General features: G+C 42.5%; 1 protein-coding gene across 4 annotated transcripts; it reads right to left on the reverse strand.

The window, feature by feature from the left end:
• Positions 1-268: 268 nt before the first annotated feature.
• Positions 269-26,460, reverse strand: PLEK (pleckstrin). Of its 4 annotated transcripts, none has more exons than XM_036078624.2 (9): positions 26,323-26,460; positions 16,604-16,759; positions 16,174-16,355; positions 14,481-14,572; positions 11,400-11,584; positions 9,285-9,389; positions 4,387-4,470; positions 3,455-3,524; positions 269-1,885 (listed from the first exon to the last, which is right to left on the reverse strand). In XM_036078624.2, exons 1-9 carry the CDS (start codon positions 26,362-26,364, stop codon positions 1,749-1,751), a joined length of 1,053 nt encoding a protein of 350 aa, XP_035934517.1. In that variant the 5' UTR covers positions 26,365-26,460; the 3' UTR covers positions 269-1,748. The 4 variants fall into 4 exon arrangements, with proteins under 4 accessions (XP_035934517.1, XP_035934516.1, XP_077912585.1 ...); XM_036078623.2 differs by having other exon boundaries at positions 269-1,888; XM_078056459.1 differs by having other exon boundaries at positions 16,604-16,780.
• Between the last annotated feature and the right edge of the window lie 158 nt (positions 26,461-26,618).

Consider the following 26,618-nt stretch of genomic DNA (forward strand, 5'->3'; position numbering starts at 1 on the left):
GTGTTCCCTTTCTCGCTGTGTCTCTCTCTGTCAAATAAATAAATAAAAAATCTTTAAAAAAAAAATTAGTGATACTTACTTTTTATTGTCCCCATATTTGCCTTATTCCCTGGAATAGACTGATTTTGTTTTAAAAAAAAAAATGTTCTAAAGTCATTGAGATGACTTGAGAGATGAGAGATGGTATTATCCTCAGGAAGTGAAAGTGGGGTGTAGAAAAGGAGAGTCATCAATGGGAAGCAAAACATCAGATCCATCACACCAAAGAGACACTAAACATGGTCATGTTTATTTCAAAACATAAAGTTGACTCCATATTAATAAATACTTTTAACACTGAATGTAGAAAAACTATTGTGCATGCTCTAAGAAGACAGCTTACTAAAGAATTAGAAGAAAGGTAACATTTTACCCCTAGGCCATTGAGAAAACAACCTGGGAGGAGGAGTAGCTTCATGGATATTATGTGCAATTGGGGGAGGGAAAGAGGGGAGGTGATAAAATCAGGAAGAATTTTCTGCTCTCCTTTCTCACTAGAGCCTTAAAGTTAGAAATCCAAAACTGGAAAATGCACCTCCACACACATACCTGGGGTTTTTCTCAAATTGGGGTTAGAATCATTCGTTGGTGGACAGGTCCAAAGTTGAAAACAGGTGCCCCATTTGAATCTAGGTCAGATCACTCTGGTTGGTAATGGGTTCATGAGGCCCTGCAGAGGCCAAGCAAGGGCGACTACAGCTTGTGCCTAAAGCTCAGGGACAACGCGAGTATCACTGACCAGGGAATTGAAGGCGCTGCAGTGTAGACGGCCACCTCCGTGAGTTCTGTCTGGACTTAAGTCGTCTCAGTGCTTTGTCAAAGCCCATCATTCAGTCTGCTTGCCTTCAGTCCAGCCCCCCAGGCCCTTCACCCATGGAGGGAACCCATCTGACCACTTTTTCCTGCAAACATTCAATTGAAACAGAACCTCAAAGATTTGGAGTTCCCCCTCCTAATTATAATCAATGATAGAGAAATGCTCCGGAAAGGGACGAAGATACATGCGTCTCAGATCAGCCTCAAGTGGGAGGGGAATATGCCGGCTCTAGGTGGCTTCAGGGCACGGAAAAGACCCTCGGCTATGCCTGGTTTCCTTGGGTCATTTTCTCAGAAGATAGAACTTTCCAGGCTCTAGTAAGTGATAGAAGGCTTCAACCTAAAAGCTGCCACTGGGGCACTCGCTTTCAGGAAGTTTCTGGTCAGAGTGAGGAAGGAAGAAGAAAGTTCTCCTTCATGATGCATGAGCAAGAGGACGTGGCAAACGGGAACAAGAGGTTTATGCCTAGCCCCTCCAGTACAGATTGGGAACAGATTTAAAGGGAAGAATGCGTCAGGTTCTGAAGGCCAAGACTGAGCCTAAGAGTGACACTTACTTACTGGGCAACTAGAGACATTTTCACTTCCATGGGTATTAGAATCACAGGGCTTTTGGCTCTGAAGCTCGGGCCTGAAGAGATTAAGCAGCGAAGCCAGGCCACACAGTTTTTTATATCTGCTTGAGGTACACAGAGAGGCTTCAGTGAACAATGTGGTCGGTGCGGGTGAACAGGACGCAGCATGTGGTTAGTTACATTCAGAACCTCTGCAGACGAAAATTTCCCAACTCTGGGCCCTTTCTCATTGATGTGTCACCAGAAATGGACAGGTCCCAGACCCAGCCTCTCCGTGGGGTTCCCTTGGGAGAGTGACAATGAGCTGCAGAAATATTCTCACTTCCCAGTCCGGGAGGCCACCTGGATGGCTTTGATCCACTCAGTACGCTCCTTGGAGGTGGCCGCTTGCAAGAAATAATGAACTTCATCAGCAGTGATGATCTCAAAGAGGTTCTCTTCTTCACTCTTCCTGACTGCTGAAAAAGAAAGTGAATGACAGCACGCGTGCACCGGAAAGACCGCCCAGTTCACCCTCCTTTTGCAAGGAATGCAATTTTAAGTTTGTTAGTGTCCTAAGAAAATTAAATATATGGTTTTCAAACTTACCATCATTGTATGATCATATATATTTATTGTATAATTATGTGTATATATATATATAGTGTTTATATAGATAAGTCCATAGTATGATTCCGTGCATGTGTGTGAGCATGTGTGCTTAAGAAATCAGCAAAATACTCAAGGACAAACATTTTCTTTTATAGTTTACAAGCAAACTAAATTTCTCACTTTTGCACACCAATTGTGTCTAATGAGTACCTCTAATAGCGCCTAATGAATACATTTCCTGTACTCATACTATGAACCAAGAGCTGACTCTGATATATTAAAAATAAAAACAAAACCAAAAACCCAGACCCACTTCCAGGGCCACCAGTAGAGCCTGAACTTGTTTTTACCACAGGCTAAGTTAGAGTCTCTGCTGAAAGACCGAAAAATAGTAATCTGGCCAATAATGTGACTTAAAGCATCCACATCAAATCAAAAATCATCATTCTATGAGGAGAGGACAGTGAGCAGATCTCAGGAGTAGTAAAAATCTAGCTCTTCCAGCTGTGGTATTTTCCTGGCAGCCTCTATAACATCATAAACCCAAAACGACGTGGCAAAACCAGGGCCGGGCTGTCTAAACCACCTCTCCCCTGGGACACCCCTCATTCCCGCACCTGTGAAGTCAGCCTACACCGGCATGGTTATTCCATGCACCACATCTTCGACTTGTGATCTGGGACCCAGAGGTCACTAGTGTGACCCCTCGTTCCAGAGGAGGAGCTAAGGCCCGGATTCATTAGGTGATTCACCCAAGACCATGCCACTAATCGACTAGCACAGACATAACTATAAACCAGGTGCACCTTCCATTCACTACCCTGACTCACTGCACAAATCTGTGGGAGATTTCTTGGTCTGGATATGTTAAAGGTCCCCTTTAAGGAATGGCATGGCTCAATTACAGCCATCAAGAGGTAACAAGTCTCTCCATCTAAGCCAGCTCCGAGGGGAAGGTTTTTCTCAGCATTGCTCCAAGATTTACTCAAGGCATCTAGAAAGCCACTCCTCTTTTCCAAGGCCCAAAGAGCCAGGGCAGCATCTGGGAGAAAATAACTCTTGGTTTCTCCCAGGTGTTCAGGCGGAAATTCATTCATGCCTAGCCTGATTGATTAAGTGAGTGATCGATTGCTGTTGGTCAGGATGCCCAGGTGTGGGAAGGAAACCTGAGCAGACACACCTCTGTCAAACAAAAATTCATTCTTTTTATTTTTAAGATTTTTTTTTATTATTCATTTGAGACAGAGGGAGACAGAGAGAGAGAGAGCGCATGAGCAGGGGGAGGTGCAGAGGGAGAGGGAGAAGCAGGCTCTCTGCTGAGCAGGGAGCCGGATGTGGGACTCGATCCCAGGACCCTGGGATCATGACCTGAGCCGAAGGCAGACGCTTAACCATCTGAGCCACCCAGGCGCCCCACAAAAATTCATTCTTACCATCGGGGTTGCTCTCCACTGAAGTCACCACACAGCCTCTCAAGTGAATTGCTCCCAGAGGATCTTCCCCCTAGAGAAGAGAGGAGTCCTTCGTTATGTTTCCAGCGTATGAATGTGCCTTATCCCATTGGCGCAAAAGCCACACTGACTCTCTCTGGTATAGATTAGGGCATCCCAAATGGGTAAGAGCAGAAGGAGACTGAAGAAAACCCCTTCCAGAGCCTCCACCCCCCACTTTACTCAGGGAGGCTGGACAAGGAGACACAAGTCAATCTGAGTTTCCGTCCTAGAGGAAAGTGGCAGGGCAGGTGGAGAGACCGCCTCACCATGTCCCATGAGAGAACCGCTGCACGTTTCCAGAGCTCTTTGGCCCCCCTGAAACTGACACAGTGGCATAACCCTCGCAGGACAGAATCAAAGAACCTGCACTACAAGCAGAGGCTGAGGACCCAACCCAAACGGAGCTGTCTTTACACTTTAGATTTGGCTCCTTTTATTAAGGAAAAGGCCCTCTTCTGAATAGCCAACAGCCCAAATGGCTGGACTTACTCAATGCTCTCATCCAAATTGGCTCACAGGAGGAATTATCACTTTTGTGCATATTAAACCAAGAACAATGAATTGGACTGGTTGAATTCCTCTGAAAATATCAGATTGGTACAAACAAAAAAAATATGTTGAGTTGACCAAGTAAATGACAATATAGTGATATTTTCTTTCATCCCTGAGCCTATGCTGGTCTCAAAGCCTAAGACCTCACATCTTCACAGTGAAAGGGGAGAGGAAAAGGGAGAAGAGAGCAGGAGGAAAAGGAGTGGGAGGCTAAAGAGAAAATGGGGAGAGAAACCAGGCAGAAAGGAGAATGGGAGGCCCAGATAGCAGATACAGCGGAGGCTTTGAGCGCGATGGGTTTGTGGACCCCAGACTCTCACCCCAGCGGGGTCGTAGTAGTGCAGGTAGGCAGGGTCTTCTCTCAGAATGAACTTCCTCACTTTCCAGTTCTTCCTCCTGTGCCCCTATATCCAGGATCAACATAAGAAGAGGAATGATGAGTTCTTGGCATTACTCTGTACACATCGTAGCTACAGAATAAGTCTTTGTTGAATTGAAAAAAGAAAAAAAAAAGATGAAATATTATCTCCAGAAGAACCAGGGCCCAACCCAGGTCTTTGTCAGGGAGATAGCCCTAGGGCCAGTGAACAATTTGGATGTTATGATATTATGGATTAATTATTCCTTTCTGTTTTTAAAGATTTTATTTATTTGTGTGAGAGAGAGAGAGCACACGCAGGAGGAGGAGCAGAGGGAGAGGAACAAGCAGACTCCATGCTGAGCACAGAGCCCGACTTGGGGCTCAACACGGGGCTGAATCCCAGGACCCGAAGATCATGACTTGAGCCGAAACCAGGAGTCAGATGCTTAACCGACTGAACCACCCAGGCGCCCCATGGATTAATTACTTCTAAGATTGGCTTCCAGCTTTAGTATTATATAAGATGGTATTATATACAAGGTACATACATCGTATGTTATTAGGTAACATGGGGGATATAAAGAGATTAAGACATAGCCCTACTCTTCAAAGAGTTTATAACCTATGTGGAAATATAAAATAGCAAATGTCCAAATCAAGTAATTGGTATGGATAATGGATTTCAAGGGAATTATATGTGGGATATGTAGTTGTGGGTTTGGGATGTCAAAGAGAGCCTCATAAAGATCTGGACTTATTCACATAGGACACACAGGAGTCAGATGGGTGAAAAGAGGTGGATAGGAAGGCTTGACAACAAAAAAGCAGCAGTGGGAACATACCAGGCATATGCAGACATTGGTGACTAAGACCAGTCTAGCTAGAGCACAGGGTTCATGAGGAACAGCAGAGGCAAATTTGGGAAAGTAGAAAGAGACTTGAAATACAAGGCGAGGGTCGTTGCTGATAGCTTCTGAGTCAGAAGTGAAAAAAGTACAATCACATTTTAGGAAGATTAATATGGCAACCATATATAGGATGGACCAGCTGGCTAGATTAAAGATAAGCCAGGGGAAAGATAATAAGGTAAAAAGAAGGTCATTGGGAAATGATTGCAACAATCCACACGTAGAATTACTAGGAACTAATATCAGGTAGCAGCAATGGAAATGGGAAGGAATCGGCACTGCGACAGACATGATGAAAGTGAATAGGACCTGGGCTTTCGCAACAGAATGATGTCATTTAGACTGTGAGTTTGGAAGGCAGGATTTGTGTCTTGTTTACCTTTGTTCCTCTAATACCCAGCCCTGTGCCTGGCATAGAGAATCTCACCCCAGAAGCTGCTTCATATCTGTTTGTAATTGCCTTGAATTACCCAGTTTCTTCAATTAGCTTATAACAATTTTTTTAAATGTCATGGTAAACCTGATTTCATTATTTCCCATGGAAAGTTCAAATGACTCAAATATCTCCAATAACAAAAATATATATATGTTAGATTAGAAGATATATAGTTTCTATCTTGCCAATATGAAGCATATTATTTGTTAATTCTAAATCACCACGTATTGACAGGCACACATACAAATTTTCCTGTATTTTTCATTGTGCTCATATAGAAAATAGTGAAACATTTATGGTTTTAGCAAACAGTGCCTCCATCATAATGCCAGGTCAAAGGAGTTTGAAGAGAGCTTTCAAGAATGGGTCTAATTATTTGGCCAAGCATTTGGTCAAGGAGCTCATCTCCAAAGACACGTTTACTTGCCTGAAGGATGAAGCCGGGAACCCTATAGAGTCAAATGGGAGAACAGAGAATATTTCTATCTGTACATCATATCTAAAATGGCTTTTGCAAAGCATCAGTTTCTAAAATTCTTTTTACAAATTCTTGCTCTTTGCCTTAGCTAATGTTGCCCATAAGATGAGAATACTCAAGTTTCTGCCCGACACCATTTCCTCCTGACTTGTGCACACACATCTCAGGATCTCTCACACAACCACTGGGTGAATAACAAGTTCTTATGAATTGTGGAAGAGGAAGGCCACAGGAGGATGTGAAATCAGCCAACCCTGGCCAGCTACCTATGACCTTTAAGCCCTCACTGACATCACAATGTGATATGTTGAAAAGTTTAGTGTTAGTAAGTGGGTATCTGCCATCCTTCATTTAATGAGTATTTCCTGGGGGATTTTAAGGAATGTGTGCATGCCTGGGGTTTCTAAGAATTGTTGCTGATCTGCCAGCTACTTATATTCATTTGATCTACAAAGATTTATTATCTATTATAGACCAAGGATGCTGAACTGTGCAACAGACATGAGAAAAACACATATAATACATTATCCTTCATCAAAAAACCTACACGTGGTTGAGAAATTAGATATTTTATTCATTGTCACAACAGAATGAATTATATTAAAGGCACTATATTGAATATAATTCATTATCATTCATCCTCAAACTTGCTGCATCCCCCAAGTAGAATTATTTCCTCTGGGATGGAAGAAGTGGGAAGAATAGGGGGATGACTGACCTCCAGTTGGACACAGCTACTTTCTACCTGTGAGGTGTGGGACATAGGTGTCCTTTTTCATGATAAGTTTTCTACACATGTTAACCCTGGCTAACTCCCAACAGCAGACACAGAATGGTTTAGCTTTATGACACTTGAAAAATTTTTTTTAACTCCCTTGGGTGGTTTTGATATGAACCAGGTTATAAACCACTGAGCTAAGAGGTTGGAAACATTAAAGGGGGGCCATCAATCAAAATAGAAGAGGTTTCTGTTCCCTCTCTCTCCCCCAAAAATTAGAGGAAAGAATATTGGAAATGAACAAAATTCCTGAATACACATAGATTTCTGTTTTCTTTATGTTAAGAGGAGGCTAAGAGGGATGACTATTTAAATAGAGAGAGAGAGAGAGATAGCGAGAGCAGGAACACAAGCAGAGGGAGTGGGAGAGGGAGAAGTAGGCTTCCCACCGAGCAGGGAGCCTGATGCAGGGATCAATCCCAGGACCCTGGGATCATGACCTGAGCCAAAGGCAGACGCTTAATGACTGAGCCACCCAGGTGCCCCTAAATAGTGGTATTTTGATAATAGGATAAATTCACTTTTAAGAAAAAGGCTAGCTCTGTGGTTCTCAGCCTTGGCCACACATCAGAATCACTTGAAGGGCTGTAAAATCCAGAGACTGATTTAATTGGCCTGGGGTGCAATTTTAACAGATCCCTGGAGGATTAAAATGTGTACCAACTGGGCTAGCTAAGGCTAAATTGTACCTATCAAAAGCCAAGTAAAGGGATGTGAAGAAAAACACAGAAGTAAGCCTACTTCAAGTCTCCAGTATCTTCAACACACACTCAGATAACCATTACCCTCAGCCAATTTTTTGACTGTCCAGGGCACCCAGTGGGGTGCTTTGCCCAAACATGACTTCAGTCCAACACAGACTTTGTCTACCCTTTTCAACCTTCATGTTTACTTTTCTCAGGGCTGCACTCTAGACTAAGACTTGTCAACTAAGTCAAGAACAGTCAAACTGATAACAAAATAGAATTATAGACAGAATCAACAAAATAAGGAAATAATGAAATTCCTTCCCAAGTTCCTCTTGTCTTAACATCCACCTTCCATCCCCTATAATCAAAGAGCCAGGAACATGGGAACATTTGGCAGAACCAGAGGGAGCTGGTGATGGGCAAAATTCACAATTGCCAGAACCTTCCCTATCGAAGGCTGGCCCTACTCCTATACTTTCCTTCAATCTAGTCAGTGGTCCCCCTGTCATAAAAGTTGTTAGAATCATCTGTGAATTAACTCTTTCTACATCTTTGCTGTAGTATCTCTTAGGACCCTGTTCTCTCAAAACCTGATCTTAAGGTCAGTTTTTCCCATAATGCCCCACTTCCCCGAGTGAAATTCAAAATCCATATCTATACCTAATTTCAACTAGTCCAAAGTTCTTTTTAAATGTGAATATAGGGGGTGCCTGGGTGGCTCAGTCGTTAAGCGTCTGCCTTCGGCTCAGGTCATGATCCCAGGGTCCTGGGATCGAGCCCCACATCGGGCTCCCTGCTCCGTGGGAAGCATGCTTCTCCCTCTCCCACTCCCCCTTCTTGTGTTCCCTCTCTCGCTGTCTCTCTCTCTGTCAAATAAATAAATAAAATCTTTTAAAAAAATTAAATTAAATTAAAAAAATAAATATGAATATAGGCTCAACTTCGGTTCTTTCCTCTTCACCCTGCAAGTTCGGGGTCCTTTTATGAGGTAAGTTAAATCTCAGTCCCATACTTTATATACTAAGCAGTGCCTGGAAGACAGCTCACAGCACAGCTGGGAAAGCAAAACCTTGGCTTTAGAAAGCAGCTTTAGTTTCTATGATACCATACACTAGGATCAGTTTTCTCACCCTGAATATTCCCACCAAGCCAGGTGCTGGCCCTGGCTTCCTCACTCAGTTCCTGCCTTTGCATTCTCTTACCTCTCGACATCCTGTGCCTTAGCATCTGGTAACCAACTAGAGCTCTTCAGTCCACCCTAGCCGTTGCCTCCCCGACTGACAGTGGCCTGTGCCTGTGGAGACCTGTCATCTAACTGCTCGTGACCTCCCCGCAGGATGGAGCGCATGCCATAGGACTGGATTGGACCTTTGTCTGCTGTGGCTCCTGCAGAATTGGCTTCAGGCGTGCCCTGGATTCGGTCTCCCCATGTCCTACCCACAGTCTGGGATACGATTTCCTTGCTTTCAGTGGTACATGATCTTCTCCAAATGCCATTTGGTAACATAGAAGTAAAAAGGACTTGGTAAGAGGAAAAAGACAAGAAGGGAATAGTGGTGGCCACTCACCTGCTTCAGTAAACATCCCTGCTTGATAATGACCCCTCTGAATTCTTCTTTCAGAATCACATCATCATCACTGGAATTCTCTTCACAGAAGAACCCGCTATCTGGCTATTGGGAAACCAAACAGCAAGTTTGTTTACCAGTCTTAGGCAGATGGCTACTTGTACATTTTCCTTTCTCTCTCTGCCCTCCAGCCACTGGAGTAGGCTCCTTTTCTCCTTCCTACTGTGGTTCATACCCCAACCTAAACTTTAAAGGTCTTCCTTGGGGGTGCCTGGGTGGCTCAGTCATTAAGCATCTGCCTTTGGCTCAGGTCATGATCCCAGCGTCCTGGGATCGAGCCCTGCATCGGGCTCCCTGCTCCACGGGAAGCCTGCTTCTCCCTCTCCCACTCCCCCTGCTTGTGTTCCCTCTCTCCCCGTGTCTCTCTGTGTCAAATAAATAAAATCTTTAAAAAAATAAAAAATCAAAAATGAAGGTCTTCCTTGATGAGCTCATGTCCCTTCCCCATTTCTTGTCTCTAGCTGCTTGTTTCGTGTTGCTAGATGCTCTCTCATCTCCACTCAAGTGTGACCTTGTCAGTATCCTTTCATTTTCTTGGGTTCCCCAAGTGATACTGTAAGTCTAGCTCAGCACATTTCTTCCTTGCTCAAAGCCTTCCTTCTCTTGGCCCCTCATGGCCACGTCCTTGAAAGCAGAGTTGGCTCATACATAAGACACTGCATGACACAATCTCCATTATGACCTTTACTACTTAGCCCCTTCTACTATGAGAAGACCAAGAGCATGATGGGTCCATCCAGTCTCATGTTCTGAGGTCAAGAGGGAACTGGGACTTGCTCAGCTATAAGCTGGTAATGAATCATACAGAGGAAGAAAAGCCGCTCTGGCGGGTATTTTTAGAATCCCACATTTAAATGGCTATAAACAACCAGATCAAAGGTCTGGAAAAAAAAAAAAAAACTGACAGTGGAACTTCCCCCAAAGTGAAATGAAACTCTCTCGGGGATATTCACTTCATTTTTGTAAGAAGGTGGTTCTCTTAAGTAGCTTCCTAACTTTTGCTCTCGGACCCCAAATTGAAACAAAACTGCCAAAATCCCCCTAGAGACCCACGGTTCTTGGCTTTCTCATATGGCACAAGATTAGGTCCATATTGTGCAATGTAGTGTTTCCCAATCTGGGGTAAGCGTACATGGGAGATAAACAAGATGATTGGGGGAGAGGATGTGGATGGACACCTTCTGTGTTAAGAGTAGTGTATTATAATGGATGGGACTGGAGGAGATTATGCTAAGTGAAGTAAGTCAAGCAGAGAAAGTCAATTATCATATGGTTTCACTTATTTGTGGAACATAAGGAATAGCATGGAGGACATTAGGAGAAGGAAGGGAAAAAGGGGGGGGAATTGGAGGGAGAGATGAACCATGAGAGACTATGGACTCTGAGAAACGAACAGGGTTTTAGAGGGGAGGGGGTGGGGGGATGGGTTAGCCCGGTGATGGGTATTAAGGAGGGCACGTACTGCATGGAGCACTGGGTGTTATACGAAAACAATGGATCGTGGATCACCACATCAAAAACCAATGGTGTATCGTATGGTGACTAACATAATAAAATTTAAAAAAATAAATAAATAAAAAATAAAAATAAATAAAAAGATAAAAAAAAGAGTAGTGTATTATAATATATATTTGGAAAAATGCAACTGGCACATTGTGATTTTACAGATCTCACTCTGGAAAGGAAGCTCCTTGAGGGCCATAATTTTTGCCCCCCCTTTTTTTTTTTTAACTACTGTATCTCCTTTGTCTAGGAGAGTGCCTGGAATGTACTAGGGTCTAATAAGTTTTTATAGATGAATTACTGCTTAGACTAAGAATAAAGTTTTAAAAGTCCATTTAAAAAAAATTATTCAAGGAAACAACCTTTTTCTTCAAACTGAATCACTGGATACAGCAGGCATTGCAGAGGAGGACAAGTCAGAGACATCTCACTACTCTCCACGGGGCTGGGTCCTGTCTTTTGCACATGGGGATATATATTAAAATCAATGTAGAATCTGCAAGGGGCAGCACCTGTTCCAGGAAGAGTAACTGGGTAGCATTTCTCACTTACAAAGTAGTAGAAGGCATCGGGGTTGTCCAGGAAAGGGTTTTCAGCAGTTCCATCTGCTGCATTCTTGGACAGTTCTCCAGCGGGCTGCAGGTACCCTTCACCGAGCAACGAGGAGGCAATCATGAGGCCTTCCTGGCGATTCCGAACGGACTTATTGGACACCAGCCAGTCAATGACACAGTTACCTGGATGGGATCATCAGAAGGAAGGTTAATGCTCCTTACCAAAGTACCAAAGAACAAGCCACTGACAGTCACCCCTGAAGAGCTCCAGAGCCCCCACGTGTCTGACTTGTCCCGTGTTCCCTGTTATTCCAAGAAGGAAAAATGAGATCAGTGGGATAGATACTTGAAAACAAAAGGCACCCTGTAGAAGGTTTTTAAAAGCATCTACATGCTCCTTCAGGAGCAATGCATGCTTCAAAGAAACAGGTTTTACTAACTCACTCATTTACTCCACTAATGAACAGACACTTATTGAGCAGCTACTGGGTGCTAAGTGCTGTGATGGATATTGGGGATGCTCCCTCGGGGAGTCTGAAAGGAAGAGATGGGATAAACTTAAGGACTGTAACAAGCCTTCTGCCTTCTGCCGTGGATCAATGCAATACAGTGGAGCTACAGGGTCAAATCTGCAAGAAAGTGTGAAATAGGGTGGTAGGGTAGGGGGGCTGGCATGCACTGTTGGGAAAAAATTCATAAAGGAAGTAGCGTAGGGCTCAGGCTTAAAATATGAGTAAGTGTTTGCCAAGCACGTGAAACGGGAACCAGCACAGGTTGAGGGAGCAGCAGCATGGGAACAGAGCCTCACAGGCATGAAGCAGCCCCTTTGGGGGGTGGAGGGCAGAGCTGGTGAAAAGAAGGTGAAACAAGAGAGAGGAAGGCACAAGGTGAGTGGGAGCGCTTTGACGGCATATTAAGAAACTTGGCGATGAAGAACCATTGCAAGTTTTTAAGCAGAAAATAACATGATCAGACATGTATGGTCCTAAATTAAAATTTGATCGCGTCACTTGCAGGGTCTAGTAATGACCTTGAGAAGTCATCTACTCAAACTTCTGCCTCAAGAGAGGATTGCAAAGAGGATAAAAGGAAATTGACCCATCAACTGGATTATTAGCAAGCTACAGTGAAGCTTTGTATTAAAAATGGCATATTCTGTACAAATGTAGCCAACCAGGGAGTCAAGGTAACAGGCAACAAGCTCCGGGTCGTCAAAGCGAGAGCAATAGGATATACCATCTTTGAAACAGGAGTTGGTTAGTGAGCCTTCCATGAATTTCGTATATGAAAGGCTTTTACCCACTTTTCTTTTGTAGAAGGATAAACTAATTAATACTGCATTTCTGCTCTTAATCCTCATAGTGACCCTATAAAAGAATTAGGGCAATAATTACAGACCTCATTTAAGAATGAGAAAATTAAGGCCCAGAGAGTTTAAATGACCTTAGGCCTGAGTTGCACCGGTAATGGCCCTTCACTCAAGTTTTCTAACCCTAGAGTTCATATTTGCTCAGTCAGTCATGCTGAAGCTGAAGCTTGGAAAGACAAGTTCCATCTCCCTGTCACCCAACATTCAAGGTCCTCCATTACTTGTCAGCAGTGCCTGAGTCCCAGTCTCTGCCATTGTCTTGTTTCTCCACTGAGACCACCAGGCTCCCACAGGAAAACTGGAGCCCACCTGAATTTCTAGAACCCACTGACCTTCGATGGACAAGACTCAAAAGTTCTAGCCCTATACTCTGGGACTCAGTAACACATTACACAGGGAATAAGTATGGCCTGGACCTTGTGCCCAGACCTATTTCAGAACCTCTTACTTGTCCTCTTCCTTTTCTAGAGGATCTGTCTTAGTGATGTCACTCCTGCTAGAGTTAGGGCCCTGCCATGCTCTTGTCAGTTTCCCTTACCACTGCCACAGCTTAGTATCTTGATCCCAAATTTCAGCCTTAACTTTTCTGATGCTATTAGGCTACAACCTTAACTCTCTGAAGCTGATTCCCATGGGATACTACCCTCCTACTGCAGATCACACCTTCACCTTCCTGGCTTTGACCTGAACTATTTTCATGAATTATCTGTTGATTGCATAGCCCCTCAGGTTCTACAGCTGTTGGAACTTTTCAGAGTTTTCCTCTCTTGATCTCTTCTGTCACCGTAAGATAGACATGCCCAGCTTCTAACAACCTGGTCCCAAACTGTGTGTCCCATTTAGCCCCCTAATGAACCCATGAGCTCTACCAAGCTGGTCATTTTCTTCTTCTGGATGCGTATTCTGGATATCTCTGCCCCATAACTTTGTCCTCACCATACTTAATGAAATGCCACCATCTCTTTGGGTAAAATTTAGGTGCCTACTTCTGTTCATCCCAACAACCTCTTCAGTTCTTTCTCTTCTGAACTCAGAATTGTCTGCGCAGACATGTGACCTCTTAATTATAATAACCACCCTGAGAGCTCACACCATATAGTATTTAGTGTGTACCAGGCACTGTCCTAAACACATTACAGCAAGCCTATAAAGTAGGTGCACTATGATTATCCCCATTCTATAGACAAGGAAAGTGAAGCCCAGGGAGTCAAGTTATTGGTCTGAGGTTTTATAGCAAGTGAGTGGCAGAACCAGGATTTGAACTAAGGCAGTCTGGCTCCAAAGAACATGTTTTTAACATCCATGCCATCTACCTAAATTCATGACACTTAGTGCCTGACCCGGCGCAGCCTCAGACATCTCTAGTATTGTCACTTAAGTCTTACATTGTATACCTTGATTCCTGCTTATCATCTCGTTCAATGCTGTGTCTATTTCAACATAATGTCATTTATTTGGAGTATGGGGGTGAGGCAGAGACCCTTTGGTTGATTAGCTTGAACTTCCAAAACTTTAGCTTGAACAACAGAGTTCTTTTCCACCTTTTTTTCTGTTTCCACCCTGGGGAAGTTCAATTCTCATGTTCACCAATCTGTATTCTATGACCCAGTTCACCACTAGGCTTCACACCCCCTCCCACAGGCGAGGCTGAGCGAGATCTAAATATTGCCTTCCCCGGGTGCCCCATTTCAGACTTGCAAGGCCTTTTACCTGTGAAGCAATGATTAAAAATCTTCTTGTCCTTCTCTAGATTCAGCTCTTTTATTCCTTTCTCCGTATCTTTCATGGACAGGTACAAGGCACTGCGCAGAGATGAAAACAGACAGGTGAGTGAGGAGACTGCAGAGTGGCAAATCCTCCCTGGGAGTCGCCACCACGAAGAGGCTAGCCAGGACCACAGGCTTCCCCCATCCTCAGGCGGCCCCTGAGCCTAGTCTCTCCACTGGATCATAAGTAAAGGGCTGGGCTCATATTTGGATGATTCTGTGGCTCAATACTTTCAGCACTGAGCAAAATATACTAGGAAGGTACCTAATGTCTCTTACATTCATTAAGGTCTTTAGTGATTTAACTTTGAGTGCCTGAGGTAGAGAGTTACCCCAGTTAGGTGCCAAGATGAGAGGTTCTCAGGACCAATTGTCCATTCACATTCTAGATCTTTAATTGCCCTCAATCCTCGTGTCTCAGTTCTTTAAGTGTCCTTCAAGAGACCATCTGTTGTTGATAATTGCCTCCAAGAAAGTGAATGTTTTGACTAAGCTTTTCTCTTATTCTAAAAATTGAGAGACAGCAAGCTCTCATTTTTGTACTTGAAGTAATAAATTAAAAATGGCCTTATCAGAGAAATTGCAGACCACAAAACAGAAGTCCACTTTCATGTATCCTGTGGCTCCAAGGAGCACAAGCATCATTCCCACCTAGCACTGACAGCTGTGGCCAGAAACATGGTCACTTGCCGACCTTTCCCAGCAACTACAGCTGGACTGGGCACTGTCTCTTTACCAAAAAGCTTTCTTGGTGAGGGAAGGTGCTTATTCTCACCAAGCTCAAAGCGCAAACTTTATTAAATCCCTGTGATATGCTAAGACCTGTGTTGGGCATGCAGAAGGGGTTTTTTTCAGTCTCCTCCTAGAAACCCTTCCCATTTTATAAACAGAATCCTTGTTGGACATGTTAAGCAACCAACATGGAATTCTTCCTGGCAGGGCTCCTGTTTCAGGATATGTTCAACATAAAAAACAAAACTAGCAAGAAGTGAAGAGACTCTAGGGAAAGAGGAGATGTGAAACATGCACGAAGGAAGAAACCTTGTTCCCAACCCCTGGCAGGTGCTGAATTTACCTATGAGCCTCTGAAAACCTTTAGGCAACAACTATCACCTGCAATTCCAAACCAGCCAACATAAGAGACCATTAAACCAAGTCAGGGCATCAATGGCTTCTGCCCAGAATGGGTGTTCACCTTGACTGGCTCTTGTTGGCTGTGTAAATGCAAGAACTTGAACTTGAAACCTTACCCGCTTTGACACATAGCCCCTGCCTTTTTCTACCTATCTAGAGATCCTGAACCTTACTTTCAAGACTAAGTTATTATGGCTACTTCATAAATACAATTATGCATTCTCTCTCTCTCTGCCAAGATTGCCCAAAATGAGGGAATTTATACTCCATTAGCCTCCTCTCCTTAGCTGCTAGGCTTTGGAGAGGCTTTAATCACTCCTTTAGACTTATGTAAACATCTCAGTATACCAAGTGCCAGTCTCAACTTGGAAGAGTGGATACAGCCTTCAGAGGTGACCAAAGCAAGCCTTGCAGCAGGATCTGTTGTAAGATTTCCATAGCAGGGAGGTGAGGGGGTTGGGGGATGAAGAAGGGGTGGAGTGAAGCAAACACAGAAAAATCACCCTAAGTCAACGGTTTCTGGCAGCCGAATGGACCTCCTGGTGGATTTCCTTGCAAACTTTTGACCTCCTTCAATGCATTTAATGGCCTTCTTGATGTCCCGAACCCAGGCATCTCTCTCCTCCAGGAAGGCTGCCTGGAAGAAGTGGTCCTGCTGTTTGGTCGTAGTGATCTTAAACACAAACTAAAAATCAAAACACATCCCATTAAGAATGATTCTTTTCAAAGGGCTGAGGTCCCTTATGAAGCACAGCAGCTGAGTCAACCTCATTCTGGAAGTGCTTGGCCAACAGAAACCCAAATGCCCAGGGTGGAGTGTGGGTGGTGGTAAGAGGAACAGACCCAGGGAGCACCATTCACGCTGTGGGCTATCACAGGCTTAAAGGTCAGTGCACGACAAGGTGTCCACTGTGGCTAGAGATGTTGACTCACCATCCTTTTGCCAAAGTCTTGACAAGGGCTAGTCAGTGTGCTTCCTTTCAGGGGAATCATTCCCTTGGGGCTGTTGTCACTTTTCTTCTTATAGAATTCAATTCCATCTTCTAACAGTACAACCCACATGGGTTTCCAGGTGTTGAACACACTTCCCTGTAATGACAACAAAAAGAGCTACACAACAATGTCTTCTAAAACTATTCTATAGATGGTGCATAACTTGGCAAATAGCCTAGCTTTGGCCAGTGTGGATGCAGGTGATGCACATTTGTGTGACCAGGCTGGTGGGAAAGCAGCCTTCAGGAGAGAAGGGGACTGCCATTCAGATGGAAATTAAAAAAAAAATTTTTTTAAGATAAAATATATATACATCTATAAGCAGGTCTTAAGCTTCCCATGGGCCATTACCAAGGGAATATGATATGGCTCTCTATTCTCCTTCTTATGCATTTCAGGCTGGCTTTCTGTGGCTTATTTTCTGCTCCCAACTCTGCCCACTGTGTTCATTCCACTTAGGGATTGCAAATAGATCTCAAGTGCCAATTCAGACTGAATAGTAGCTGATGCCTGAGGCCAGACTCACTGGAAAAGTGTCATAATCCAATAGCTGTTTTGACCATGGGCATGGAAGCCCTAAGTGGTGGAATGCTAGCTGCAGTTACTTCCATCCTTTGGCCTCATCAGATTTTATGGGAATATGAACATCAAGAAGAAACTCAGAGAGCAGCCTTGTGTATGAGCATGGATAAGTTGTATGAAAATCACTTGCAAAATGTCCTGTAACATCAGAGTGAATAAGGAAAATCCTTATTTAAAATGTTTTCAGTTGGGGTTAATGCCAACCACACTTGTAGCAATAAACTAACCATTCTGACTACATCAAGAAAGTCTCTTTCTTGTCTATATTTTGGGAGGACTTTGGAAAAGGAAGAGGTTCTTTGCTTCTCATCTTTGAACCCATGGTGTCACCTTGTCATGACTACCACAAAACAGAATTATCATCCAGCTCCCAGCAGATCCTGCTGCTTATCTTAAAATACAGAGAGCTTCTATATAAAGGTCCAGTTGCCCAAAAGGAAGACTGTTTATGCAACAAAGATAAATACTTGCAGACTATCGTTTTGCTTGTCCAAGTGTTTCCTTTGTTTTAGTTACTGAAAAAATAATTTTAAATTAGAACACACTATCTCTTTTCTGCACAGGCAGAATAACTATCCATACTACCACTGGATTATTTCCCTGTTTAAAAAATAAGCAATGTCAGACCCCATGCCAACACATGAAATAATAATACCTTTCTGTTTTATATCTATCTGAGAGAAACTCATATTCAGAATATAAAGAGCTCCTGCAAATTAGTAAGAAAAATACAAACAATCTATTTTTTAAATGGGCAAAAGACCGAAAGAGACTTTTTGTTAAAGAGGATATCCAGAAAGCCTCTGAAAAGGTGTTCAAAATCATTTTTCACCAGGGAAATGCAGATTAAAACCAAATGAGATACCTCTACACACCCACGAGAGTATCTAAAATTAAAAAGATTAAGAAGAGCAAGATTTGGCACAGACGGTAACTGGAACTCCCATACGTGGCTGGCAGGAGCGCAGAATGGTCCATCCAATTTGGAAACCGGGAGAATGTCCTACTTCTTAGAAGATATATGTTGAAGTATTTAGGCGTGAGGTAGCATGATGTCTGCAAATTATTCTCAAAGATCTCAGGGTAAAAATGTGTGTGTGTGTGTGTGTGTGTGTGTGTGTATTTATACAGAGATACAGAGGTAGAGAGAGAGAAAGCAAATGCATCCTTGTGTTAACAGTTGCTAAATCTAGGTAATCTACTGTTTTTCCTATTTCTCTGTGGGTTTGAAATTTTTCAAAATAATTGAGAAAAATTAATAAATAAATGAACAACCCATGGCACTACTATATATCAAAATTCAGGATGTATTTTTAGAGAAATATGGGAAATCTATCTAATAAAAAAGCAAAATAACTAAAAATAATCAAAGATCTATTCACAGAGGTAGGAGCAAGAAGTTGGGCTAGATGACTGCAAAAATGCCTTTCAAGTCCAAAATTTTATATCCTACCTCAGGCCTTATCAAAGATTTATAATGGCCATAATGACTCAGGGCTTTTGACCTTGGAACTGGGATAAACTGGGAGAGGTCAGCCAGCACTGCATTCCTTCTGTAGACAATTAAAATAAAGCTACTCCAGAGCCAACTGTTCAAAAGGAGTTTGGGCTTTCCTAATTCAAACGTAGCCTTAGGGCCTCTGTCAGCTCACTCAGAGGAGAATGTGTCATCTGGGATTCAGGCTCATGCACTGAAAGGAGGCCGAAGTTCCATAAAACAAAAGAAATCTGACCATTTATAAAGTGGAAGCTTGTCTTCCAGGCTTGGCAGTGGTGAATTAGGTTAGGGTGGTGAAATTGTGTGTGATCTCTCTCCTCTCAGCTATTTGTGCAGCTGCTCACTGGAGTAACCTGACAGCACCTCTCCTCGGCCACCCCTATATTTACCCCTTCTGTCCCCAAGCTTCTTGATGCCCATTCAGTAGCACACCTGGGAGTGTGATCATGGAGCGTCCGTGCCAGAAAGGCATTTAGGATCATCTACCAACACTCATCCTACCGGGAAGAATGTTGAGGCCCATTTAAGTGACTGGGCCTGGTCCACCTGCCCAGTTGACTAGAATCCAGGTCTCCTGATTCTCAATGTTATGCTCTTTCCATTTTCCTTCAGATGCCATCTTCATTTCTGTTCTTACATAACTGTGAGTAATTCTGGATTTTAAACGAAAATCTTTAGGCCATTTAGCCATATATATAAGCTCAAATATATATGCACATATATATAAAAATATATATCATAAATGTATAATATTTAATGTATATTACATAATTATAAACATAGGGACTTGTTTATAATCGAGTAAAAATAATCGTGTAAATAATCATAAAACATACCTAAACCATATTATATCATGATTTTATAGATATGTTTCATGTTTTCATACATATATAGAACATATGTCTGTTTTTTCCCATTATAGGCCAAAACCTAAACAATTTCATGTCACAATGGGCTGGTTTTAGATGCTGAGTCAGATTTAAAATTTCTGGGCAAACAACTGTTCATCATCCTGGGACTGGTATACCTTAGCGAACAAGAGTCTGACAATGCATGACACCAAAGGAAGAAACCTCAAAGGACAAGATATTTGGTCATATACAAAACTACACTTCTGTACATTAAAAAAAATCCTATAACAACTGAAAAGCAAATATTAATGTGTGGATATTTATAATGTATTCTCATATAATTAAAGGTTAATGTTTTTAATATATTTTTTAAACACATTAGAGTCAATTAGAAATATACAAACACTCCTAATTTTTTAAATGGGCAAACAATATACACAGGCAATTCTCAGAAGAAGAAAAGCCTGGATTGAATAAACACGAAAATGCACTGCTTCAACAGCATTCAAAGAAATGCAAATTAAAATTAAACAAGGTATAATCTTTTTATTTAATAAAATTTTTCAAAAGATGTATAAAATGTATTGGTGAAGATTTGGGGAAATTGCCATGTGAAAAAAAAAAAGGAGCTCTGTGAGTCAGCAGTTTGATGTGGGCTGTCAAAAAAATTCAAGTCATTGTAGGCTATATAAATAGAAGCACAAGATCTAAAGTGATGAAAGTAATATTCTAACTTTAAATGGAGAATAGCCAGTAGGTGACCATGGATCTGGAGCTGAATAGCCCAGGCTCAAATCCCAGCTCTGCCACATTCTAGTAATGTGACCTTGAGCAAGTTTTTAAACCTCATTTTCTACATCTGGCTAACGGGGATAATGCTACTATCTCTTTCTTAGTGTTATTGGGAGATTAAATAAAATATTCTGTGTAAATTGCTTAGGGGAATATCTAGAACACAGTAAGCACCCAATAAATACTCCTTATTCCCTGTAATTCTGTGCTCATAAGTGCACCTGGAGAATGGCCTTGAGTTCAGGAAACCTCAAAGCTGCAGATAACCGGGGCCTGTTCAAAAGAAGGTGACAAGTTGGCATCTCTCTCTCTCGGAGAATTATTGGGGGAAGCAGCTAGGTTTTGGCCCATAAGGGGACAGGTAGAGCAGATGAGGACTGTCTTCAAAGGTGTGAAACATTATCATAGACTGTTTGGAGGCCCAACAGGTGGAGGTTTCAGGGGAAAAAAAAAAAAAAAACCAGTCTGCTGCATAACTTAAGGGAGAAATTTAAATTAGTGAGTTCCCTGTCACAAGAGGTATTCCAGCATGCTTGTTAGCGAATTAGTAAAACAAATGTAAGCCACACATGGGAAAGGTCAATGAAATACTTATTAAAATACTCAATATTCCTTTCAACTCTCAGATTCTACACACCTATTCCAAAAAACCTATTGTCCTTTCTATCCCTTGAGTCTTCTATTTACAATGCCCTGCCAAACCTTGGGTGTCACCTACAAGCCAAAAATAAATACATCTTAAAAACATTTAACATGATCATCTAAAACTGAATACTCCATTGGAAATGTTTTCTAATACTTTAAGTTACTATAATACGGAACCCTGATTTCTTGGGTCTATTTCCGGCAGATTTCTTTCTTTGAGACACCGTCATTCAACATATTAGGGTAAAACAACTCCTGTGCTTCAGACACAGGCCTGGGGGTTGGGGTGTAAAATTGACCAAGAGGCAGTCTCTGCTTAAACTGTCCCCACCTTAACCGGGGGGAGAGAGCAACCTTCATCAACAGCTCCAGTTAAGTGTGACCAGCGCACAAACAGAGGCCTGTTTTGTGTGGCTTCGCTGAAAGAAGCCATGACTCACTGCTGTGGGTTGGGGCAATTTGAATTTGGTGTTGCGAACCCCTCCCAGACGCCTCCCACAGAGTGCAGACATCTCCTTTAACTTCCTTTCCCTTCCCCTCAGACTTCTCTTTCCATACGTTGCCATTGCTGCTTAGCTGGAATTCAAAGGAAATCGTATTATGAGCAAAACTACATATCTAACTAAAGCAGAACTGTGAATAAGTGTCATCTATCCTCCCATACTCATGGGACAGGTCATCTTAAGTTGCTGTTGTATTAAAGTCCTGATTTCTGCTACCTTGTAAATTGTATCAGCTAGTTTTCCAGACTGATCCGTGAAATCACTTGTATAACATCCCCGATAAATGGTCATTTTGTACCTATTTAAATTCTTTGAAGGCAAGGAAACTAATCTGTTCAGGAGTATATTTTTTACATAAGTAAAAAGTCTAAATTGGACAATTTCTCAATAAAAATATGTGAGGTGAGCAATAGAGAAATGGTACCAAGTGCTCAACACAATGATTTCTGGAGTCTCGGGGCTTCACTTTCAAATCTCAACTTTGCCTCTTCCAGGCTGTGTGGCCTTAGACAAGTTATTTAATTTTTCCAAAAGTTTGTCTCCTCACCTGTAAAATGAAAGTAATAAAGCACCTACTTCCACTGTTGCAAAGATTAAATGAGATCATATACTTAAGGGAGATTAAATGAGATAATATACTAAAGGGCTTAGCCCGGAGGCTAGCTTATAGGGTGCTCAAAAAATGGTAACCACATAGACAGAGAAGATTTCAGTCTGTAGGCCATGGGGTGAAAGTTGGCTCCAGAGCAGCAGTGCTCTGGAGAAGAAAATCACTGCAAAATGAGCCCGTGAGGGCCCCAAGTAACGCAGTTAGGCATGGCTCTTCATGACATTGAGGCCACACTGCTGAGTTGCAGAACAGAAGCTCCAGAAACCTCTAGAAATGAGGTTGGTATGGGACATGACTTGGTGGAGTCTAGCTTATTCATTGCATAGAAATTGCTCCTCTCTCTCTCTCTCTCTTTATCTATCTTTTTTAAAGCTATGATTGATTATAAACATATCCAGATCAGTAATATGGTTTCAAGGACATCCGAAAGATATCTAGGTTTACTGGTTGGAATTAACCCCAAATCAGAGACAAAGGGAGGTTGAGGTTACTAAACCCGATCTTGCAAACAGTGCAATTTGTCCAGGCCCCACTCTAGCTCTGATAAATTTGTCTAACCTCCCTTTTGCTGGCTTGGGTAAGCCTGCCTTTTAGAATGCTAAATGGGATCAATAAGATGGTGGGCTTTGCTGTTAGGCAAGCGTGGATTTGAATCCCAGGTCATCCTCTTACCAGCGGTTTGACTGTGGGCAAGTCACACAGTCTCTCTGAGCCTCAGTTTTCTCATCTGTAAGATGGGGATAAGGGTAATATCACAGAGGGTGATTAGGATTGAATGAGATCATGATCGTACAGTTGTTAGCTGCTGTATGGTCAGCTCGAAGTGCTTTTTTTTTTTTTTTTTCCTAAAAGTCAAAAGTGTCAAGACTCTGGGACAAGGAAATCTAGGTCTTACTTAGAATAAAAAAATTGCAAAGTGACAGAATCATGTATTTTCCCTCCTTCTCTAACCATAATTTCTATTTAAAGACCTTAGGCAGGGCGCCTGGGTGGCTCAGTCGTTAAGCATCTGCCTTCAGCTCAGGTCATGATCCCAGGGTCCTGGGATCGAGCCCCGCATCAGGCTCCCTGCTCTGCAGGAAGCCTGCTTCTCCCTCTGCCACTCCCCCTGCTGGTGTTCCCTCTCTGGCTGTGTCTCTCTCTGTCAAATAAATAAAATCTTTAAAAAAAATAAAATAAAAAAATAAAGACCTTAGGCAGGAGGCAAAGGAGGAAACTGGAATTGTAGAATGTGTGTAGTTATCTTGCACAGAAGAAAAGCAAGAACATTTCATAGTCAATGCCATTGACTGTTGACCCCAAGATTTCTGACTTGACAAAATCCTTGCACCAGCATTTCTAATATTGTATTTTGCCACCCAAAACATCTTATCTCCAATAAAGTTATCTCACAAAACAAGACATAGGGAAAAAGATATCTTTATTACTACCCAGGTATCTTAAACTGCCCACGAGAAAAAAGTAAATGAAGCGAGATTCATATATTACTGCTTGTCATGTTCTAACATCAATAACCATAGTCAAGGCATCTAACAGCCTTGCCAGAGAAAGATTTCCATGGTCCTCTCTTCACTATTAGCTCGACAACCAACCCAGGCACCAGTACATATCCCTGTTAGCATCTAGAAAAGGACCTTATCTACAGAAGTGTATGTCGGTACTGCTATAATCAGGATGACATATATAGCACCTACTATGTGCTCGGGTCCTGACATACATCGTTTTTAATCCATATGTATGAGGTAACTGAAAGAAACCTAACGTCTAAAAACATTACTGGGAAATTCTGGCTTCAGGTGTAGTTTTTTTTTTTAAGCACTTTTTTTTTAAGATTTATTTATTTATTTATTTATTTGACAGAGAGAGAGACAGCGAGAGAGGGAACACAAGCAGGGGGAGTGGGAGAGGGAGAAGCAGGCTTCCCGCGGAGCAGGGAGCCCAATGCGGGGCTTGACTCCAGGACCCTGGGATCATGACCTGAGCCGAAGGCAGACGCTTAACGACTGAGCCACCCAGGCGCCCCCCAGGTGTAGTTCTGTAGCCAACAAAGGGAATACTTCTGAATCAAGCATGCCTTCAAAATGATAAATTAGAGGCTCTTAACACATTATAACAAAGACTGTTCAAAAGGTCCCAGAGAAAAATGCAAAAATTATGGAAGATATAAATTATAGACATGAAAATTAGGAAGATGGAAATTGTGGAAATATCAATATGAAATTTCACTGTGCTTTTTTTCTAGGTCCATTTTCTAAATTGGCTTTTATAGGCCATAATCTGAGAGAATTACTCTCACTGATTAAAAACTATTAATATAAATCTGTAAGCTTGACAAACCTAACTCTTTTATCCCCATTTTCTAGTGGGGCAGCCTCACTTATTAGAGATTTAGTCTTCTATATTTTTTATAATTTATGGAGTTTAAAATGTGAACATACAAACTTAATAACAGCAATTTTCAGTGCAAAATGTTTCCATTCACTTGCTCTTCTCCAGATACTAGCCCAAGCAATCAGGAAAGAAAGGCCAACATCAATTAGTACTCAACATTCAAAAAGAGTATTGGTATCTATTGCAAAGAATCCCCATACACCTCTCTGTGTGTATATGTGTGTCTTTTCCAAAGGATGTTTCAAAATAGCTAGAGATGCTATGCTAGCTAAAGAGCACATCAGCTGTGGGCTCCTTTATTCTCCAGCACCCACTTATAACTCTCACTGCCCCAAATACATTACAAAACCTAAACCACATTACACTGACCCTAATAAAATCTTGGTGTACTGGACAGAGTTCAGCACCATGAGGCAGAAACCAAAGCCAGCGAGTGGGTTGCTGGAATCAACCGTCACAGCCATGTGACCTTGGGCAGTCACCCAGCTTCTTGGTCTCAGTTTCCTCTTCTGGAAATGGAGGAATGAGGCAAGGTGATCTAAAGCCCCCTCCAGCTTTTTTTTTTTTTTTTAAGATCCATTTATTTATTTATTTGAGAGAGAGTGTGTGTGTGAGAGAGAGAGAGAGCACAAGCTGGGGGAGAGGCAGAAGGAGAGGGAGAAGCAGGCTCCCCACTGAGCAGGGAGCCTGACATGGGGCTCGATCCCAGGACCCTGGGACCACGACCCGAGCCAAAGGCAGATGCCCAACCAACAGAGCCACGCAGACACCCCCCTTCCAGCTTTAAATCAAAACAGAATCAGGCAGCAATGTGTGCTGCTTAACCCCCTCATAAGTAGAACATTTTAGGCTAAATGTTAAACCAACGAATGACCTAAAATGGTCACATTAGGTGCTCATTCAGTTGAAGAGTCTGAAAGAATGTACTGACTTCAGTTCACTTCTGACATGCTGAGCTCACTTGGGTCATTGTGAGAACATCTTTCCCAGAGGTGTTGCCCACAGGATGCCAACCAGCCCGGTGTGAATTCACATGATGATATGGCATACACCCAGCATTCGGAGAAAAACAAGCAGTGCTAAGAAAATTCAATTTTTTGAAGCCATACCAGTGAGACCAAGCATTTTTTAATAAACTTGTGCCCTATTCCCTAAACTTCAAAATTACTTCCTACTACCTTAGCAGTACATGATACAAAATCACTCAGAATGGTCAATGAAGAGATTTGAGCCCAACTTAAGAAAAAGAAAAGGTTTTTTATGCACCGATTTTAAAAAGATGGTCCAAGCAATAAAGTACAGTTACTGTGTCATTATATCAGCTTCTCTTTAATCCTTTTCTTTTTCCTCTCCTAAATAAATAAATAAGAAGAGGGGAATTTAAGTAACAAAGGAATAATCTCTTTGAGTAACCTCTATAGCACAAGAGTGTGAGTCTTCCAGAATACTATACACATGCGGCTCGTGACAAAAACGCTCTAAATCATGCTTTAGATTTTGCTGAGGCCCCCACCTTCCAGACCCTGCAGTCTAGAATTCTCAGTCCCACAAGATCAAGCTGTGCTGATGTCTGAGCTGGATTAGTTCACCTTTAAGAAACAGAACGCAGTGGAACTTGAGCTGGTTTCCCTCCCAACACTCTACAGGCCGTCATGCTCTCCTGGGTCAGCCCAATAGGTTCAGCATAAACCATTCCTAAAGTGAGTGGGTAGAGAGTCCAAAGCCAGGCACCAATCCTCCCCCACCCTATCTTCAGTGATACCCTTGTAGGTGGTACTTCTGCTTACCCTCTTCACAAGGTAGCCCTCCCTGATCCGTTTTGGCTCCATGTCGGATGGACAAACAGACAGCCGAGTCCACTGTCAGACAAGTCCTGTTAGAAGCTCAGCCTCCTCTGACAGCTGAGGCAGTTGTGGGCTGCTTTTCTAGAGCGAGGTCCCTTTCACAATTTCCCATCTGCTGGCGATCGCATGATCACATCCTCTTCCCCTCACTGGGGTGGAAGACCAGAATGAGGAACTGCAGAGAGAAACAACCCATTCTTTGCTAACATGGGAGACTTACTAAGAGGGCAGTTGGGTTG

Source organism: Halichoerus grypus, chromosome 10 (assembly GCF_964656455.1).
Source record: "Halichoerus grypus chromosome 10, mHalGry1.hap1.1, whole genome shotgun sequence".
Lineage (NCBI taxonomy): Eukaryota > Metazoa > Chordata > Mammalia > Carnivora > Phocidae > Halichoerus > Halichoerus grypus.

Coding starts and splice junctions, on each gene's coding strand:
- PLEK (XM_078056458.1), bottom strand. CDS start 26,364: ATGGAGCCAAAACGGATCAGGGAGGGCTACCTTGTGAAGAGG. Junction 11,585..14,480: donor TTTTAATCATTGCTTCACAG/GTAAAAGGCCTT, acceptor GATCCCATCCAG/GTAACTGTGTCATTGACTGG. Junction 4,471..9,284: donor AGGGATGTTTACTGAAGCAG/GTGAGTGGCCAC, acceptor TCCTGGATATAG/GGGCACAGGAGGAAGAACTG.